Below are 20923 nucleotides of genomic sequence, written 5' to 3'. Positions count from 1 at the left end.
AAAGATGTTAATCCAAATACTTTATACTAAATTTATTGCCCAATATTGACAATACAAAATGTGTGGCTCTGAGGACAATTGTTTGACTGACTTCTCTCAATCTAACATTTGTAGGATTCATAATATGTAGCAAACATCATTCTCTGAATTTTACATTTTTAACTTATTTATTCCTTACAACAACCCACTGAAGTGAATACTTTGTTGTTGTTGTTGTTATTGTTGTTGCTGTTGAGACAAGGTTTTACTTTGTCACCCAGGCTGGAGTGTGGTGGCATGATCTTGGCTGACTGTAGCCTCAACGTCCTGGGCTCAAACAATCCTTCCATCTCAGCTCCCCCAAGTGGCTGACACTACAGGCACATGCCTCCACACCCAGCTAATTTTTTTGTAGAGGTGGGGTTTTGTCATATTGCCCAAACTGGTCTCAAACTCCGGAACTCAAGTGATCCACCCACCTTGGCCTTCCAAAGTGCTGGGATTATAGGCGTGAGCCACTGCTTGCAACCAGAAGCAACTACTATTACCTCCATTTTTTAGATGATGAATGGAAACAGAGAGAGGTCCTGTGGTAACACAGACACAGCTACTAGTGCAAAGTCAAGATTTGAACCAGACATTCTAGTTGCCAAATTTAAACTCATAACCGCTATACTCTATTACACTGTACTCCCTCACAAATATGTATTTCCATTGGAAAAAGAAGTTACTTTATATTGTAAGATACTAATGTTTAGCTAGGAATGATGAATTCACAGCTTAAATGATATAACTAGTTTCTAATACTGGCATTAATTATCATGTGAATTCACTTTGAGGTTCTTTAGGAGGTGAGTAAAATATGTCATATTAACAGTTGATGTAGTTAAGCTGATTTGTTGACATAATTCTAAGCATAAGTAAATTTGATCTTGAAAAGTAGAAGTTGCAATTTAGAGTGACATATAACATAGCACAGATTATATTTACTAATACAGTGCCCCACATTATCTTTATGATTTTAATAGAATATAAAACAAAATTATTGTATGTGCTTTTCTTCTTCAAGAAACTTAAATACTGTTTTCTTTGAATTATTTCTATAGTACTGCTTAACAAAAGTGTTTTCTAGTTTTCTATGTTTTTTATAGTTACAAAGTTGGTCGTCACCTTCCAAAATTAATAAATTGGAATTTATCATCTCTTCATTTAATCAGAGATTTTAAATTCTATTTTTATTGTTAAATAAGAGACATAAGCTTGCAGATACAAAACTAGCATTTCATATGGGTAAAATAAATGTCTTTATTCTTAGTTATTACTGCTCCCATTATTTTGGTGAATGGCTTTTTTGAATTCTAAAATTACAAACCTGTAAGTAGATTGTGCACGTGTTTTATTTTTACCTTGTGGCCAACATAATAATTATATATAATACATAAGTACTAATTCCAGACTTTGCTTTAAGCATATACATTGTGAAAAATTAGAATAACTTCTTGTTAGACTAGCAATTTATTTTTATGAGTATAGAAATTTGTACATTTTTTAAAAATTCCAGTTTATTGCTAAAAAATTAAACAACATTTGGTATTATACTTTTTTGTTGTTTTACAGATGTCTGCATTTTTATGAATTTGTACTTAAATCAGTTTTAGTCATCAATTTTCAATATATTGGAAATTTTCTAGTGTTGCTAACATTATGATTTAAGAAAATTGTCATATTTTACCACAGAATCTCAATCATATGTCATTCTGTTTTCTTAGGAACTTCCAGCACCATTACTTGATGATAATTGTAAAAAGGAATTTGATGAAGATGTATATAATCATAAAACACCAGAATCTAATATTAAGATGAAAATAGCTTGGCGTTACCAGTTATTACCCAAGATGGAGGCAAGTCAACATACAAATTCTTTCTAAAATTTGGAAATGCATTTGTTTTCATCTTACAGAATCTCTTGTGGTATGCCTATATGTGTATTTGTTTATTTAAAGAATTAGCCATTTCATTGGTAGAGTATTTGGTCAAGATGATATATTTCTTACAAATAAAATTATGGTAACTTGTTATTTACTAAAATAGATTGTTTCATTTCTTCCTTAATCCCCATATAGAATACTTTTTTCTAGAGTTGCAAGAAATAGTAAGTGAACTAATGAAGCCATTTCTATCCAGTATGGTTACCTGTAAATATATTCAGTGTAAGTGATGGTTCTTTGGAATTACTATTTTTATCCTTATACATTTTGAATCATTACATTTTCAAACTCATCTATCTGGTAACCTCATCTATTCAGAATAGACAGAATAGGTAGGAAATGAAGGAAAAATTTCTGAGAAGTCAAAACAAATGTCAATAAATCTGTCTAGTAAAACTCATGAACTCTGTTCCTGGTGATGGCACAGTTTACTTATAAGCTCCCTTATTTAATTGTTCACTTCATTCACTTTTCAGACTACATTATTTAACGTCTATCAGATATTGCCATACTAGTAGAAAAGAGAGGAATATTCTAATCTGAATAAGACATAGTTTTCTTAGTCCATCCTTCTCTAGTCTTCCACATTGACATCAGTGTTCTCTTTCCCAAGGATAAAAATATGTTTATGATACTTTTTAGCTTCAAATGCCTCATTTGGTTTCCTATTTTCCCTACCACCTTCTAAATAAATAGCAGACTATGTACCCTCTAGTACCCTCCTGCCAAACTCAGACACAGCCTTAGAATTATTCTCTACAGGAATGTTCTGGGTAGCTACTACCACTAATGAAAGTTAGTATATGAGATGAAACCTGTTTACTATTATAAGCTTGTAATATGAAAAACAAATTTAAGATTGTATACAAAATCTGTACAACCTAATCCAAGCCTGCCTTTTTAGCCTCTTCCTCCTGTGTCTATAAAACACTACATTCAACCATCCTATGAGAATTGCTCCTTATAAATCCCTTGTATTTCTGTTAGTAATGCTTTTCACTCTCTTACTCACCAATGCGTCCTTCTCCAAGTTCAAATGTTACTAACTCATATGGCTTTCCATACATAATTATTTTTTACTTTCTTTTTTACCCCATAGCACTTCATATATTTTAACACATTTTTCACATTGTTTTATACTTAATTGGTAGTGTAACTCTCTCTTCCACCAGACTGAAAATTTTCTGCAAGGCAGAGAGCTTCTTGTTTTATTTTCTCTTGTACCTCTAACACTTATACTAATGCTCTTTTAATCAATAATGATAAATGTATTCATTCAGTCAGCAAATACTAATTAAGCATCAACTATGCACCAGGTATAAAACATGTTATAATAGGTGAATATTAAGCAATTGTATATTGTTCTAATTTAAATGTGGAAACTATTTGAATAATTTTTTTTTTTTTTTTTTTGAAACGGAGTTTCGCTTTTGTTACCCAGGCTGGAGTGCAATGGTGTGATCTCGGCTCACTGCAACCTCCGCCTCCTGGGTTCAGGCAATTCTCCTGCCTCAGCCTCCTGAGTAGCTGGGATTATAGGCACGTGCCACCATGCCCAGCTAATTTTTTGTATTTTTAGTAGAGACGGGGTTTTACCGTGTTGACCAGGATGGTCTCGATCTCTTGACCTCATGATCCACCTGCCTCAGCCTCCCAAAGTGCTGGGATTACAGGTGTGAGCCCCTGCACCTGGCCGGTTTTGGTCTTTTCATTGGTAATTAACATTCTCAAGTGAAATTGTTGTCAAAAATGTAAGTAACTAAAGCTTTAAGCCTTTTCTCTCCCTCTCTCTCTTTTTTTTTTTTTTTTGAGACTGAGTCTTGCTCTGTTGCCCAGGCTGGAGTGCAATGGCAGGATCTTGGCTCACTGCACCTCCACCTCCTGGGTTCAAGTGATTCTTCTGCCTCAGCCTCCTGAGTAGCTGAGATTACAGGCAGGAGCCACCACACACAGCTAATATTTGTATTGTTAGTAGAGATGGCGTTTCACCATGCTGGTCAGACTGGTCTTGAACTCCTGACCTCATGATCCACCCACCTGGGCCTCCCAAAGTGCTGGGATTACAGGAGTGAGCCACCTCGCCTGGCTAGCCTTTTCTCTAATTGTTTATTATGAAATCTGTGTAGACTTGGTGTAAAAATTATTTGTTTCTTTAAAAAATACATTGTTTTTTATACATTACAACCATAGATACTATTCTTGCCCCAGTGAGTAGTGCTAATTTCTTTTTTCCTTTTAGAGTCTGGTTTACCTGCCATTTGCTTAGTTATCTATTAATTAAGGTTGCATAAATTTAGTACAGTTTTCCTTTTTCTTTTTTTGAGACAGAATCTTGCTTTGTCGCCCAGGCTACAGTGCAGTGGCACAATCATGACTCACTACAACTTCGACATCCAAGTTCAGGTGATCTTCCCACCTCAGCCTCACAAATATCTGGGATCACAGATACGTGCCACAGCACCCAGCTGATTTTTTAATATTTTTGTAGAGACAGAGTCTAGTCTCACTTTTTTGCCCAAGCTGGTCTCAAGCTCCTGGCTTCAAGCAATCCTCTCATCTTGTTCTCCTGAAGTGCTGGGATTACAAGCATAAGCCACTATACCCAGTCTTAGTGCTCAGTTTTCAAAGTTTAAAGCTTGAATGTTTTGAAAATTGTTCTCTTCTCCAGATTGTTCATTTTTCCATTGTCTTATGTTTCTACTAAATGATTACTTTAATCAGGAGTGATTGCCTTTGTCACTCTAAATGAAATAAAACCACTCTCTATCATCTCATTTCACTGCTTTACTTTTCTTAAAGGCACTTATCATTAAATGATGATAATGTATATCTAATTTATTATCATCTATCTCATACTAGAATGTGAGCTCAGTGAGAGGAAGGGACTTTGTTTAGTTTTACTGACATTTAGTAGGTGCTCAGTAATTATTTGTTGGATGCATGAATGAATGAATTATAGTATGTAGATTAAATATTAAACTAAGCTAAGATGCATTAATTAATACAGACAAAATGGTAGCTTACTTTGAATATACAGTCAATGGTTGTGCTTACATTTTCTTGTATTTAGAGTGAGTTGTGTCCAATTTAGAAAATAGAATCACCTTGTGGCTTCTTTGCTTTTCTTTGAAATGTCACTAGCATGTATATTTGCCTATCAAGGTAATTTTATATATAATGATTTGCCAAGACTGATAGGCTTTGATGATCACTCATCATCATCTACTTTATAAATCTAGGCTTTACCTTGCCCTTCTCATTTTAACACACACACACACACATGCACGCACGCACACATGCACAAAACCTGGCTATATTAGTTCATTTCCATACTGCTATAAAGGTACTACCTGAGACTGGGTAATTTTAAGCAAAAGAGATTTAATTGTCTCGCAGTTTTGCATGGCTGCGGAGGCCTCAGGAAACTTAAAATCATGGCAGAAGGCAAAGGAGAAGCAAACTACATCTTACATGGCAGCAGGAGAGAAAGCACAGGGGAAACTGCCACTTTTAAACCATCGGATCTCCTAAGATCTCCCTCACTATCATGAGAGCAGCATGGGGGAAACCACCCCCATGATCCAATTACCCCCCACCAAGCTCCTCCCTCGACATGTGAAGATTACAATTTGAGTTGAGATTTGGGTGGGGACACATAGCCAAACCATATCACTGGGTTTTCTAAGATCAGATGAGATCTGGCACATTCAGGGTGGTTTGGCCGTAGACTTCACTGTTTTCTGTATTTTATTTAGGACAAAATGCAGTTAACAAAAATGTGGCTTAAGATTAAATAAATGGTTCAAAACTAGGTGTGTTGATTATCAGAGATGCCTTTTAAATTAAGTTGTCACCAGTCCTAAGGGTGTAACCATATTACCACTTAATAATACAAAAGAGGACAAGAATATACACACCTAGATCAATAACAATGATTCAGTAAAGTATAAAGCAGTGCTTCATTTGGATAGAAGAGTGTATAGTTTTAAAAAGCCCTCTTTTCCTCACCATGTGATTTTGATTCTGTCTCTAAGGTGGACATGCCTTCTTCTTCCCTGTCTCATAATCATCAACCACTATTCCTGACTCACTCCATGAATTGCTAGCTGACAGTATATTCTGAGACTTAATTTCTTCAGTATTGTAGAGCTCTAATACCATGACCTACAGTGACTCCAGCAATTCATGGCAGTGTGCTAAGTCTTTATTATATTAAATTCTCCTTAAACGTTGGCTTTCTATCTTAAAGATTTAGCTGCAACAGTCCTGTGATAGATGTGTACAGGTGTAGATGGACAACAAATACAATTTTTTCAATAAGACAATGTAATTACAAACAATGATAGATCTTCTAATTCTCTAGTGAATCATGATGCAATAATAATAATTAATCACATTTACATACTACTTCACCATTTACAGAATATTCATTGCTAGTATTACGTTAGAGTCTCACGACAGCCTTGTAAAATAATTAATTAGCTTTAGTTTCTAGTGATTAAACTGAGGATCAAAGTGTTTTAAAAACTACCTGGATTCTTGCTGTCTGGTATGCCATACTAAGAAATAAGAAATAATAACAATGGTAAGAAAATGTCTTATTTAAATTACTTTTGGTGCAGCTTTTCTTTGAAAGTTTTGTTTCTTTTTCACATACTAGAGGTGGAGTATGGTATTATTTTTTTACCCTGTTTTCCTCCTGTACCCCCATTAGAGTTCATTTTCTTTTAGCATCATAAATTTTTACTGAACCATTTCATTTTACTTACTTCCACAGATGACAAAGTTGAAAGGTAGTTTACGAATGTGAATTAGAAATTTTCATATGTAAAACTAAAGCAACATGTTCTTACCTAAGAAACTGACTAGTTATTGATAATAGCTTGATATTTTTAAATGTATCAATTTTTATGGAGTTGACAGTTTTTTGTAGATGATATTAATTATTTTATTTACAGCAGGTAGTTATCTTTCTTAGAGGAAATATCTGAGTCTTTGTTTTACAATTCTAGGTCTCAAAAGATTTCAGTGTTTCAAAATCTGATTATATGTTAATGTTATATGTCTAGAGCAGAAAAATTTGGAAAATTGTTTTTTCCTGTAAGAATGTATTTTCATTTTTAATTGAAAGATTAAAGTTTTTCATCAGCTATAAAATTTTCATGGCTACCTTATGAATATTTTAGCTACCACATCTAATCTTAATTTCTAAATAAATTAACTTAATTATAGTGAGAAAAGCTTCCAATTTTATTTTTACGTTTTAATGAATTATTTGTGTTCTATATGTAAACTGTCTCAGCATGAAATCAATTTTCTGCCTTGATTCATTCCAAATCTGAGATTTCTATCACATTAATATTATAATTAGAAACATTAATAGAGACGGCAATTTTAAAAGCATACTTTGTTTCTTGGCAATTTAGCATATTTCTCTGAGTGCATAGGACTTCAAGAACTTTCAGTCCACTAATAAATTTATTAACTCAAAAGAAGTGAAAAGTCTCTTTCTTTCTCTCTCCCCATGGCCAGTCTGCTAAAATAGATTATTCATGCTTACTTGATTCAGGTAGGCTTTTGCAAGCTTCCCTACTAGGCCTGGGAATGTGGTACATTGAGTCCTTTTCAGAGGCTTCTGACATAGACCAAGCTTTTATTGCATAGTGTTTTATTATAGCCAAATCCTAGTCTCCACCCAGTTTGTAGGCACTCTGCTTATTCTTTTGAATCAGGAAAGGTTATCACCTACCTTAATCCATGCAGCAGCATGGATTAAGGACACCAGTGTGCCCCAGGATTCTCAAAGAGGATCCTGGAAACTTCTGTTTTTTTCTTTTTTGCTGTCTTTACTGAATTCTATTGGGCCTTAGGGGGATTTGCATCTGAAATGGGCAACCTGGTGTTTTTCTCAATGAAGACATCAGATCAAAGTTCAGTTAGTCAAGGCCTTTCTAAAACATTAAGGGGGCTTGGACTTACACAATAAAAAGATGAGCTCTAGCAGAGATTGCAGTAAAAACATTCTGAACTATAATCCGGATAAAGAATAGATTATAGGCCAAAGAACAGACCTTGTTTAAATTGCTTTAGACTAATAACTTTACATTTTAAAACTTTGCACCCTATTTTTAAGAAACATTTTAATGTTATATATTTTATTTGTCAATAGTTTCATGGTAAATGAATAAATTATGTTTTGGAAACAAGAATTCTGTACATATTGCTTTGGAAAGATTAGATTGAAGCTACTTGATAGCATCTCTTTCATTAATGAAAGTAAGTAATACCTTATGGAGGGATGAACATTTAATTTAAAAAATAAATGTTCAACCCACAGACTCTGAATCTGAGAAAATTGTTTCTATTAGATGTAAAAATTTTTACTTCTTATTACTGTATAATTTCATGTTTGTAGACATTTAGTTTAAGAATATGAATCTTTGAAGTCTTAAATGCAAATATCTTGTTTCAAGCAAATATGTCTTTCTTATCTAAATTAAAAAGTTGTCACTTAGTAAGATAAGTATCTACTATGTATAATTCTTCAATTTCTGTAGCAATTATCTAGTTTTGTTGAATATTCTGAAACTTACATGTTTTGAGGCATTCAGGACAGTGGAAATTATGTAAGAGTAGATCAGAGATCTTTTATTAGAAACTATTGCCAAGTAGAATTTGTTAATAGTTCAATTTTTGTTAGTGGTATATATATATATATATATATATATATTTTTTTTTTTCCAATGTGTTGAATGAAAGAGGTTAGCTCGAAGTCCATTCAAAACAACATAATAATAATGTTATGTTAGTAGACTTTTGCTATCCCATATAAATAAATTCAGTGTCATATAAATTAGAGTTTCTTATGAGAAAGATAATTTGTTGGAGAAATGGTTAGTAGAGAACACAAAAGAGGAATTATTGATGAACTAATGATTATGTCAGATTCTGATCGATCTAATGTAGGTCATATACATTCTTCTGCTTTATCTTGTACCTTGTTCCTGTCTGGAGTATTGTAGTACATTTTATTTTATAAGCTTAATTTAAATTTGTAAAAAATGTTGAATATACATATATATTGTCTTGTGTGAGAATTCAGTTTTAAAATGATACTCAGTTTAATGTATTTAAATAGCTAGATTATTTTGGACCTCTCACCAGTGAATTAATTGAGTTTAAGTTTTCATTTAGTTCTTGGCAACTGCATATTTAATTTGTCACTAAAACCCAGAATCTTAAATATTAATTAAGAATTATATATATTGATTTTTGAACTTAGGAAGGTATACACTATAATGAAAATAAACCAAACGTTTTTAAATTCTTGTCAAATTTAGAGAACAATTAGAAGTGAAGATACATGAGAGATAAAAAGGTTGATTTGTAACTATAAATGGTTTAAAATAATAAAGGTTGTTGTATGCTTCTTTGAAATTTAGTGCATATATATCACTTCTTCCTTATTAGCTTAAAATGCATAAATATGTCATTGTTTTGCAGAATGTAGGACAAATAAATTATAGTTTAAAAATAATTGTTTAACAGCCACTATGGGGTTTATTTTAGCAGATCGGACCAGTATCATCTTCAAGATTTGGTCACTATTACGATGCATCAAAAAGAATACCACAAGAACTAATTGAGGCTTCAAAATGGCATGGATTTTTTCTTCCAGAGAAAATATCTTCAACTCTCAAAGTAGAGCCCTGGTAAGTTAATGACCCATTTAATAACAAAAACTGATTTCAGATATTAGTACAATGCATTTTTAACACATTTTCAAAAGAATACATGTATAAGGTTAAATATCCTAATAATAAATAATAGTTTTCTATATAATTTGTAATTTCAGTTCTATATATTTTTCATAGTGTTTCATTATGTGTGGTTTTCTTTTTTCTCTGGTTCTGTAACTGCTGGAACTACTATTACTCTGATTTGCAACTTGAAAAGCCAGGACACCAAATTTATGATAAGTACTGTTTTCAATAAAATGTAGAACAGTTCTAAACCAGTATCTTTCAGGTTTAAATGCAAATAGACACCTAATAAATATGTATTGATAATAATAGCAGTGAAAAATGATACAAACTAGTGCCATTTGCTTTTTGGCCTATACTTTCTCAGAGAGTAAACAAGTATATATTTTGCAATATTTTATTTATGAAGGCTTTCTATTTCTGGCTATGCTGTAAATAAAACAATCTGTATAATTTTAAGTGACTTAGAATTTAGAGTTTGGGTTGTAAGTATCAAAACAATCCAACATGTTTATACTGCCAGTAACGTTATTAAGACAAAACTCTGAAAATTACTGGATTTGACATTGAATAATGTATGTTATAAAGTGTTAAGAATATTTAATTTCAATTTTTATTGCATTATGGAATAGATAATGGAATTATGGAAATAGATTGTGGAAATTATGGAATAGATTGTCACTTATTTTTTCATAAGCACTTGTAAAACCATGTTCAAAATGAGATGAGCTATTAAATTCAGATTTAATAGGCAAGGTGTTATGAACTGAAATAACTTAAAATTTATAGTCTCTGTTCTAAAAATAATACCTGAGAATTTAGTGGAGACTACTGTACTCATTAAATGTTTCCAAAGAATGTTCACTTTATTACGTAGTTCTCCAATCTATGGATAGAGACTTAGCGAAAGTGGTGCTTTGATGTTGCTTTAGCATTTATAGCTATCATTAATGTATTACTACTATATGTCAGCCACTCTGTTAGGCACTTTACATTTGTTGTCTTCTATAATCCTTATATTAACCCTATACAGGGTTATGTAGTATTCATATATATGTAGTCCCATTTTCCAGAAGTATGTAGTCCCATTTTCTAGAAGATACTGAAATTCACAGAACTGAGCTCTCTGAATTTTAATTATTAAGTGATAGAACCACGCTTAATCTGTCAGATTTATCTTTCTTTTTTGCTTCACTGCTTCAGAAGATTTTGATGTCTTTCACTTTTCCCTTCTTGTGTCATGGAGAAATGAGCACTGATAAAGGAATTTTTAAAATCTGGATTCTGATATTGAGTTCATCCTACTCTTAACCTTGGGCAAATCACCTAAAATCAGTATCTTCATGTGAATAATTGGAGTTGGGGAGAAGAGAAAATACCACCTGCCTTACTACCTCACCAATTTTTTGTTAAGTTTGAATTATTACATTGATTTTTCTATTTCCCAGTTTTGAGTCAAACATACATTTACAGATAAGCTTGCAAAATAGGTCAGGGTAATTTTTCAATAATTTCTCAAATAGTAGTAAAGAGTGGAACCAAGGTTCAAAGTAAATTCTCCCTGATTCAGATGCCTGTGTTAGCAATAATGCTAGCCTGTCTCCATTGACAGAGTGCTTAGGAAAATAAATGTAAAATGTATATTATGTTTGATCTATTTAAATGAAAAATAATGTGGTGTTACTTTTGTGATTTAAAAATATATATATTTTAAGGGCAATACTTTTTTTTACACCAGAAAGTACAGTGTTATTCTTCATTTACTCAGCAGCTGGGGTAGTGAGGGTATTAACATTTGTCAAATATCTTTTCCAAGTCAGATACTCTTCCAGACGTTTGACTATGGGATAACTCATTAAATTCTGCCAACAACCCTCCAAGAGAATTTAACCCCATTTTATAGGGAATTTCAGGTTAAAGTTGCTAAGTAATTCTCCCACTGTTGCAGGCTGTCAGTGACTGAGCTAACACCCAAACCCAACTTTCTAAAACGTCTGCTCTTTTTTTTTTGTAGCACGCTGCCTCCATTTACTGAGGCAGTAAATGTACAACCCACCAACCTAGGTGCCAGAAAAACTACTCCTTGATCAGCCATGAGGATATAATCCTCTAGTCTTTAAAATACATATTTTCTGAGTGTTTTGTAAGAACTAGCAGTTTTGTAAAGAATAAAAAAATTTATAGATTTTAATTATCAAGCCAGTATTTCATTTCATAGAGTTAACTGATTATTTATTTCATGTTAGACTTAAATGCTTAATTAAATGTAATTAAACTTTAAACGTATAATTAAATTAATTTTCAAAATGGGCACTTTACTATGTGAGATTTATTTTAATTTATGAAAAGCTTATACTCATTTCACTAAAATGAACTTTACTGGTTCATTTATAAAACAATAAAGCTAAGCCTTACAGTCATCTATACTTTTCCTGTAATTAAGGCTAGAGGATATAGCTATGTCCTACTATCATTTGTGAGGATATAATATATAATTTTATAATTTCTAAAGGTGCTATTAAAACATGTAAAGATATTTTTACAATAAGAAAAACTGCAGATCATTTAAAATTTACAATAACTAATTTAAAATGATTAGTAGGTTTGCCTATATTAAATATGTATACATACAGTTTAAATTTTCAAATTAAAGCCACAGTATAAAGATCTGAGATGTTTCACAATAATATTATCAAGATAGTTTTGTTTGGATATTTCAGTATCATAAATCTGATAATGTGAGTCATAAAATAATTTAAAAAGCTGGTTTTGAGAATAATTCTGTAGTCTAAGATTTTTTACTTTTGACTTTTTTTTTAAAATTAAGCTTTGCTAACAAGTATGTCCAAGCATAGTTTGGTTTCCTAGAAAGACACTGCCATTTTTCAGCATCAGCTTTCTTACTGATTAATAATTATATTAGCGTATTGCTTAACCTGTTGCTACCAACTGAATGTTTGTGTCCCCCCAGAATTCATATGATGAAGCCCTAACCCCCCAATGGGATGATATTTGGAGATGGGGCTCTTGGGAAGTAATTAGGTTTAGATGAGGTTGTGAGGGTGGGACCCTGGTGGGATAAGACTGGTATCTTTATAAAAGAGGGAGAGACACTGGAGCTCTCACTCTATCCTGGAGCATGCGGGAATGAAAGGCCATGTGAGCACACAGCAAGAAAGCTGCTGTCTGCAACCCAAGGGAAGAGCCCTCACCAGACACCAACCCTGTTTGCATTTGATCTTGTACTTCCAGTATCCAGAACTATGAGAAAATAAATTCCTGTTTAAGCCACCCAATCTATTGGGTGGTATTTTGTTATGGCATCCTGTCTTTGCCTATTTGCGGTGCTGTAACAAAATACCTGAGACTAGGGTAATTTATAAAGGCAGAAATTAAATCTTGAACTTTCTATCCTCCAGATCTATGAGAAAATAAAAGTGCTGGCAAGTGTGGTTGTCTGATGAGACTAACACTTTCTCTCCAAGATGGCACCTTTTTCCTGTGTTCTCCAAAGGAGAGAAATGATGTGTTCTCACATGGCAGAGGGTGAAAAGGCAAGCTAGCCAAATGTTGTATGAAGCCTTCTATATAAAGGTCTTAATCCCATTCATGAGAGAGGAGCCCTCGTGGCATAATCACCTCTTAAAGTCCTCATCTCTTAATACTATCACATTGACAACACCTGAATTTTGTAGGGGACCAGTTGAAACTATTGCACAGCCTGAACTATGTTAGGTCTTGAATATTGAGTTTGCCTACAGTTGGTACTCAGTAGAATGAGTTTATTTTGATATGTTTCTTTGAATTTCATGATTTTACTTTAACATATTTATCCTAATAATAGCCAGTAGTTTCTTAAATTGGCTGAGTCTTCTACTAATTAAATTGAATGAATTGAATTCTGTAAGAACCAGTTATCTGTCTAGGAGAATTTGTAAGTGAAAACAATGAAAAGAGGAAGTCATCCCATTTTTCTCATCCTGCCAAGTTTCTTTACCAGTTTAAATGGAATCTCAATATTAAGTCTTCTACAATGTTTTCCTAGACAAATTGTAACTGTGCTCCTCATACATTTCTACTTACTTTTGTTCATATTTCTATCAGAACACTTAACACATGACACTGTAATTTTTTATCTTGTCTACATGCTTGTCTTTCCCCTCAAACCTTGGAAATCCTTGAGGAAAAGTGTTTTGCTTTCTTCAACTTTTTTTCCCCCTAAATCTACAGCACAGGTGTTCAGTCCATGGTTGATGAATTAATGGATCAATGAGCAAAACATAGTACTAACTCAGATTAACTACAGCCTTATACTAAGCATGAAGATTTGCTGGGATAAAATCAAAAACTGAAACATATTCATGTAAGAGAATATTTTATTTCAAAAATTCAAGCCTTTTAGATTGAAAAGCAAAGAACCACAGTATATTCAAAAGTCTAAATATAAGATTAAAGATTACAGGCCTGAGTCATGCCTGGAATCCCAGCACTTTGGGAGGTTGAGGCAGGAGGATCACTTGAGCTCAGGATTTCAAGACCAGCCTGGGCAACACAGTGAGACACTCTCTCTACGAAAAAAAAAAAAAAAATACTAATAGCCAGATGTGGTGGCACATGCCTGTAGTCCCAGTTACTCAGGAGACTGAGGTGGAAGAATGACCTGAGACCAGGAGGCCAAGACTTCAGTAAACTGTAATCATGCCACTATACTCCAGCTGGGCAAAAGAACAAGACCATTGTCTCAAGAAAGTAGAAAATTTACACTCACAAGAAATGAATTTATAGAAGAGAGCATCTAAGATTAAAAATTTGGAAAGCATATAGTTATAGAAGTATACTATAAACTATTTTATTAAAAGGATATGGTTAATAATACATTAGTGCAAATCTCAGAACTGATAGAAAGGCATCATGTAAGTGTGAAGAGGGATTTTGCCTGTCTGCTTAGCTGCTAGTGATACAACTAAAGTATAAAGATCATATTTAAAAATTTAGAGAGAAGACTGTTATCCTGGGCTTCATTTTTTGTTTGTTTTGTTTTTTAACCTTACTTTATATTCTACTTTTATTTTAGATTCAAAGGGTACATGTGCAGGTTTGATACACAAGTTCTAGATTATTATAGTAATCTAGAATTTTGACCCTCATAATGATCATAGTACCCAATAGGTGTTTTTCAACCCTTGCCTCTCTTTCCCCTCCTGTATTCCCCAGTGTTCATTGTTCCCACATTTATGTCCATGTATACCAATGTTTAACTCCCACTTATAAGTGAGAACATGCAGTATTTGGTTATCTGTTTCTGCATTTCACTTAGGATAGTGGCTGGGCCTCCTTTTACCAATAGAGAGAAAATGCTTGCTTGCATGTACACCTTATTTTTTTCTCCTTTGTGCCCTTTAAAGGGGCCATCAGGTACACCAAGTTAAGTGAATCATCTTGTTCCTCAGTTCACGCATTGTATCCACCATCACTGGTATGTATGGGTTTTGTTTTATTATTTCCCACCTTATTCATCCATTCCTAATCCCAGTCATCTTCTCCATAGTTATGTTTATGTATATCCTTCCAGATTGCTACTCTTCCTTCAATAATGTAATCTTTGACCCTTGACTCCTTTCTCTCTCTCTCTCTCTCTCTCTCTCTCTCTCTCTGCATCCAGTCTGTTAGCATCTTGTCAACTGTATCTTCAAAATATATCCAGATACCACTTTTGCAACCTTCACCTCTACATGTTAACAGACATTACCCACATTTCTTGCCATAGTTGTTGGGATAGCCTCCTAATTGGTCTTGCTCTTTGCTGTTTGGTCCTTGCTCCCTTCTTGGCTCCTGTTTTTCTCCAAAATAGCCCTAGTGACTCTTTCAACATAGCAGTGTCCAATAGAATTTTCTGCAGTGATGGAAATTTTCAATATCTGGGCTGTATAATATAGCAGCCACTAGCCACATGCAGCAAATGAATACGTGAAAGGTGACTAATAAGTCCAAGGCACTGAATTTTAATTTTATTTTTCTTTAGTTAATTTAAATTTAAGTAGCCATATATAATTAGTGGCTATCTTCTTAGGCAGTCCAGTTTTACAGGATAAGTCAGCTCTTATCACTACTCTGGATCAAGCCTTCCAATGATTCCCCATCTCATCCAGGATAATAAATCCACAACCCTACATGGCCCTACCTAATCTGATCGCTTGCTATCTCTCTGATCTTACTGGATCTCATTGGGGTTGGGGAAAGGGGAAAGGGAATATCAAGAATATTTTCCAGGATTCTGATATTAAAACTAGGATTGTCCAGTCTACTGAAGTAAGTAAGCATAATCATATAGCCAATAATATTTATTGAAAGCTTTTTCCTAATCTAAACACCTTCTATGAACTTGAGCACCTGCTATGAGCATAGCATTATACTAAGTTCTAGATTATTATAGTGAACAAAGCAGATGTTAACCTTGCCATTGTGTAGCTTACAGTCTATTAGAAAGTGCATGATTTTTTAAAAAAAACAAATATATATGTAGTTAAATATAAAGAAAAAGAACATTTTCATGGGAGAAGCTAAGCAGGCAGAGAGGGCAGTGGGTATACCTTGAATTGTGTTCACTCAAAGTCTTTGTAAGTATAAACATTTTAGCCAAGACCCATCTGAGAAGAAGGTAATCATGCAAAGGGCACTGGACCAAGAAGTGTTATTGTCAGAAGGAACAGCAGATGTGCTAATAAAGGAAGGAACTTGGTGTTTTCAAGGATTTAAAAGGCTATTGTAGCTGAAATAGTGTGAGTGATGGAAAGAGCTATGTGGAGGTGAGTTCAGGTGGTGATAATATTCTCTCAGGATTTTTTTTTTTAATTTTTTTATTAAGGACAAGAAAGAACAATAATTGGAAGGGATTTGGGATGAAATAAGCTTCTTTCTGCTCTGTTTTGTTTAAATGTCAATGCTAAAAATTCAATAAAGAGGAAATAGATGAAGGTGTAGAAAAGAAAGCAGTTTCTGAAGATATGAACTGATGATTTCTCTTTACTCAGTGAAATAATAGGCATAGTTATCCACTAGGGAATGGTTACTTACCTCTTGGAAGATTGGGTTAAATGAAGAAACTTTAAAATGGTTATTTTAAAGTTATTTTAAAGTTATTTCATAGACTGGAAGAATACAGCGACTACAGAATTCTCAAATGGTTGTGGTGGTGCCAGTCTATCCGATTGTGTGACTTTCTTGCATCTGTGTTAAGATTCCTGGGTATAAGCAGGGTTGAAATTTTGCCAAGTAGAGTCAATAGGACAAAGAGAAAAGAAGTTTAAGTGATTAAAAATAGTGAGCAAAATGTTGGACCATGAACTTTAGGCTGAAGAAAAAGAGTTGACAATAACTGCTGTTGAGATATATATACACATATACGTACATATATATTATGTGTGTGTGTGTGTGTGTGTATATGTATATATAAAGAGAAGGGGCAGTACACTGGTAGTAGATTTACTAATCTTAATAGTGGAGGTAAATGAACAAAGCAAGCTACTAAGGTAAGTGATATTGGGTGAGAATAAGATGTGTGAATTAGGACTGTAAGCCAGGTTCAGAGTCTTCAATTAACAATGAGGAAAATGTCCAAGAGCTTGATGAAGACAGCAACTTATAAGGAGAATGGCTAGGGGTTAGCTATATATAAAAGTAGCATGAATTTGTTTGTTAGTTTTGTTTTCCTAGGAAATGGAAGGAGGAGTGATTTGAAAGTGATGTTGGATAACAAAGAGAATACCAACTAAATTTCCCAAATATTGAAGAAAAGATTCTAAGCTGCAGCTTTATTTGGTTAGGCTCAAGGGTCTACCACCTTCCAAGGGAGATTCGGTTGTCCCTTGGAGGGTGGTGGGCACTGTGGCTTTTATTAAGGTCTAAGGCTAATGGTAGCTGTAAAAACTGCAGCAATGGCTATAGAGAGGTGGCTCTGCAGAAGCTTTTTCTGTATAAGAGATCAGGGGTGGATACTGGGCTTTGCATCCATGATATAATGAAGGGAAAAAGCAGATTATAGAAATAGGATAAATAGTACAATCCTATTTGCATAAAATTTTATATAGCTTATCCCAAATTCTTTTCTAAACTAATTCAGGAGATGTTAATTTAGCTTCTGAAAACTTAGTGATATGCAGTCAAATAAGCTCATGAAAGACTGCAAACTAAATCTCCTTCTTAGATTATCTAAATGATTCACAGTATACATTAGTATTTGAAAGGCTGTGAGGGAAATGCCAAACATTTTTGAAATACGTAGTAATTATAATCCTCTTTACATTAGTTTCTTGGTAACTCTTCTTTTTAGAATGAAAAACATTTTTATCTGTATACTTCTTAACATCCTGCAATCGCTTTTCTCACTAAGAAAAGGAAGGACTGATATAGGGAGATGTCTTACAGGATATTCACCGAACTGTTCACGATATCTGTTTCTGGGTGGTGGATTCTGGATAAGTTTTTTGTTTTATCATTTGTATGTTTTATATGTTTGAATTTTTGTGATGAACAGTTTTTTTTTGTTTTTTTTTCCCAAGACGGAGTCTTACTCTGTCACCTAGACTGGAGTGCAGTGGAGTGATCTTGGCTCACTGCAACTTCCACATCCTGGGTTCAAGCGATTCTCTTGCCTCAGCCTCCTGAGTAGCTGGGATTACAAGCACATACCACCATGCCTGGCTAATTTTTTTGTATTTATAGTAGAGACGAGGTTTCACCATATTGGCCAGGCTGGTCTCAAACTGTTGACCTCAAGTGATCTGCCTGCCTCAGCCTTCCAAAGTGCTGAGATTACAGGCATGAGCCACCCTTTTATAATGAGGGGCAGGGATTTCAAATTATGGGCCTAAACATTTGGTAATAAAATAGTGAAATTCTGACCTTATATCTCACATCATACATATTCCCATAGAGTTAAAGACTCAAATACAATAAATGAAATTATAAAAATAATCACAGAAAATATGAATGAATGTCTTAAATTCTTGGAGTTGAGAAAATAGTATTGAGTATATCTCTTGCTCAGCTCTAAATGTTATTCTCCACTCAATGGCACTGGGACTCTTTAGAGAAATGGTTGATGGAAGAGAAAGAAAAAGATATGCCTGGAATATCTTTTTATGTGTAGAAGTTCTTAAAGAATGATGATGGCATATCAAAAGGACACAGAAGCCAGCTCAAAGGAGCTCTCACTGGGCATGTTGGCCAATTTGAGCATCAATATATAGATGATAGTAATGGATTTAATAAAATAGGAAGCTATAAGTACATACTGATATAAATAAATAAGTGAATAAATTGAAAATTTTTGAGGTACAAGATACATAGCCAGAAAGTACCTTCCTACAAAATACTAACTACAAAGGGGAAAAGAATAATTTTACAGTGGAGAAGACTAGAACTACCTTAATTAAGTTAACATCACCAGTAATGGGGGAGAACAAGAGCATGTATCACCAGATAATATGCAAGGAGAACTCAGCAATATTTCTGTGATATTTGTACCAAAAATTAATAATTTAAATCTCATCATGAAGAAGCATCACACAAATTCAGATTGGAAACATTCTGCCAAACATCTGGACTGTAATCTTCAAAAGTGTCAAGATCATGAAAGTTAAGGTAAATCTAAGGAACTTCCAGATTGAAGAAGACTGAAGAGAACACCTGACAACTGAATGCAACACGTGATTCTAAACTGAGTCATTTTGCTGTATAGGATGATATTGGAACAACTGGTAAAACTTGAATGGGGTGTGAGGATTAGATAGTAGTATCAGTTTCCTACTTTTATCCATATGCCAAGTCACAAGGTTGTATTAGTCTCCTCTAGAAGAATGTCCTTGTTTGTAGGAATCACATCCTAAATTATTAAGAAGTGATAAGTCATCAGGTCAGCAACTGACTCAAGTGGCACAAGAAAAAATATTTTTTGTTCTATATTTGCAACTTTTCTGTAAGTGTGAGATAGTTTCAAATTTTTAAAAATTATAAACATGCATATATTTCAGTAAATTATGATAATTTTTAAATGGGTAAGAAAATGTTGAATACCTTACTTCAAAATGAGCAAAAGGTGTTAAGAAGATTTTCTCAGAAGAAGATACAGAAATGGCCAATAAATCTCACTACATCAAAAGAAATGTAAACCAGAACCAAAGAGATAGCACTTAGCATACAGTGGCTGGGCTGGCATAGTAAAGGGTTAATGAATTTTAGCCATCATAATTATTATTTCTGTTTATATGTTTGAAATTTGTTATAAGAAACATTTTATTAACAGGTAAATCAATAAAGTTATTTCTACTTTGGAAAAAATGTAACTATTTGGGCAAATATTTTTCATCTGAACACAATCAGCTTTTTTTTTTTTCCCTATCCCACTTTTTCATTTAAGTAAAGATTATTTGGAGATCAGTTCCCCTTAGCTGTAGATCCCTAAATGGACAGTGGCTATATTTCATGTTTCTCCCACACAACTTAGCTCACTTCTAAAAATGAATTAAAAGATTTGATAACATATTGTCCCTATTGCTACTCACTTAGCAGGTGGTAATTTTGTACTAGTCCCATCCCTTCATACTTCTTTAATTGCGTACCTTGTTCCATCTAGTCATCCCACCCATCCTGCAACTGGAGCATTACGATATTACATTGCTCTCATGAGGATTGATCGTAACAGTTATTGGGAATTGATTTTTCTGTCAAGTACTATTTTTAGCATATTACATTTGTTATCTCATTTAATTCTTCTAAAATCCTATGAAGTTTGAAAAGAAGGAAATAGAAACAACAGATTTAGTTTATATGAAGTTACTTAGGGACTAAAACTCAAGGGACCCCAAACAGCCATATTATTCTTGAAAAAGAACAAAGTTGGAGGTTTTATACTTCCTAATTTTAGAACATATTACATAGCTACAGTAATTAAAACAGTGTGGTATAAAGTAAAAATTACATATAAGGACAGATATACAAACCAATAGAATAGATAGCCCAGAAATAAATTCTGGCATATATGGTCAAGTAATCTTCAACAGGTTACCAAGATTACTCACAGGGACAGTTAAACAAATAGGAAAACTGGGTATCTACATGCAAAAAAATAAAATAAAAATAAAATAAAAGAAGAAGCTAGATACTTGTCTTACACTATATGCAAAAACTAAAATG

General features: G+C 33.5%; 1 protein-coding gene across 2 annotated transcripts in view; it reads left to right on the top strand.

Annotated features, from left to right (window-relative positions):
- The window catches only part of ELP4 (elongator acetyltransferase complex subunit 4), a 256036-nt gene that overhangs the window by 71554 nt on the left and 163559 nt on the right, over positions 1–20923 (top strand). Inside the window, exons 4-5 of one of the 2 annotated variants that reach the window (XM_012452285.2) lie at positions 1749–1880; positions 9540–9679. In XM_012452285.2, coding sequence (XP_012307708.1) covers positions 1749–1880; positions 9540–9679 — 272 coding nt within the window. Of the gene's footprint in view, positions 1–1748; positions 1881–9536; positions 9680–20923 lie in introns of both variants that reach the window. The other variant, XM_012452284.3, reaches the window with a different exon arrangement.

This window comes from Aotus nancymaae, unplaced genomic scaffold (assembly GCF_030222135.1).
Source record: "Aotus nancymaae isolate 86718 unplaced genomic scaffold, 86718_ANA_hifiasm-v0.15.2.pri h1tg000059l, whole genome shotgun sequence".
In the NCBI taxonomy this organism is placed as follows: Eukaryota; Metazoa; Chordata; class Mammalia; order Primates; family Aotidae; genus Aotus; species Aotus nancymaae.
This window is presented reverse-complemented; position numbering and strand designations above follow the sequence as displayed.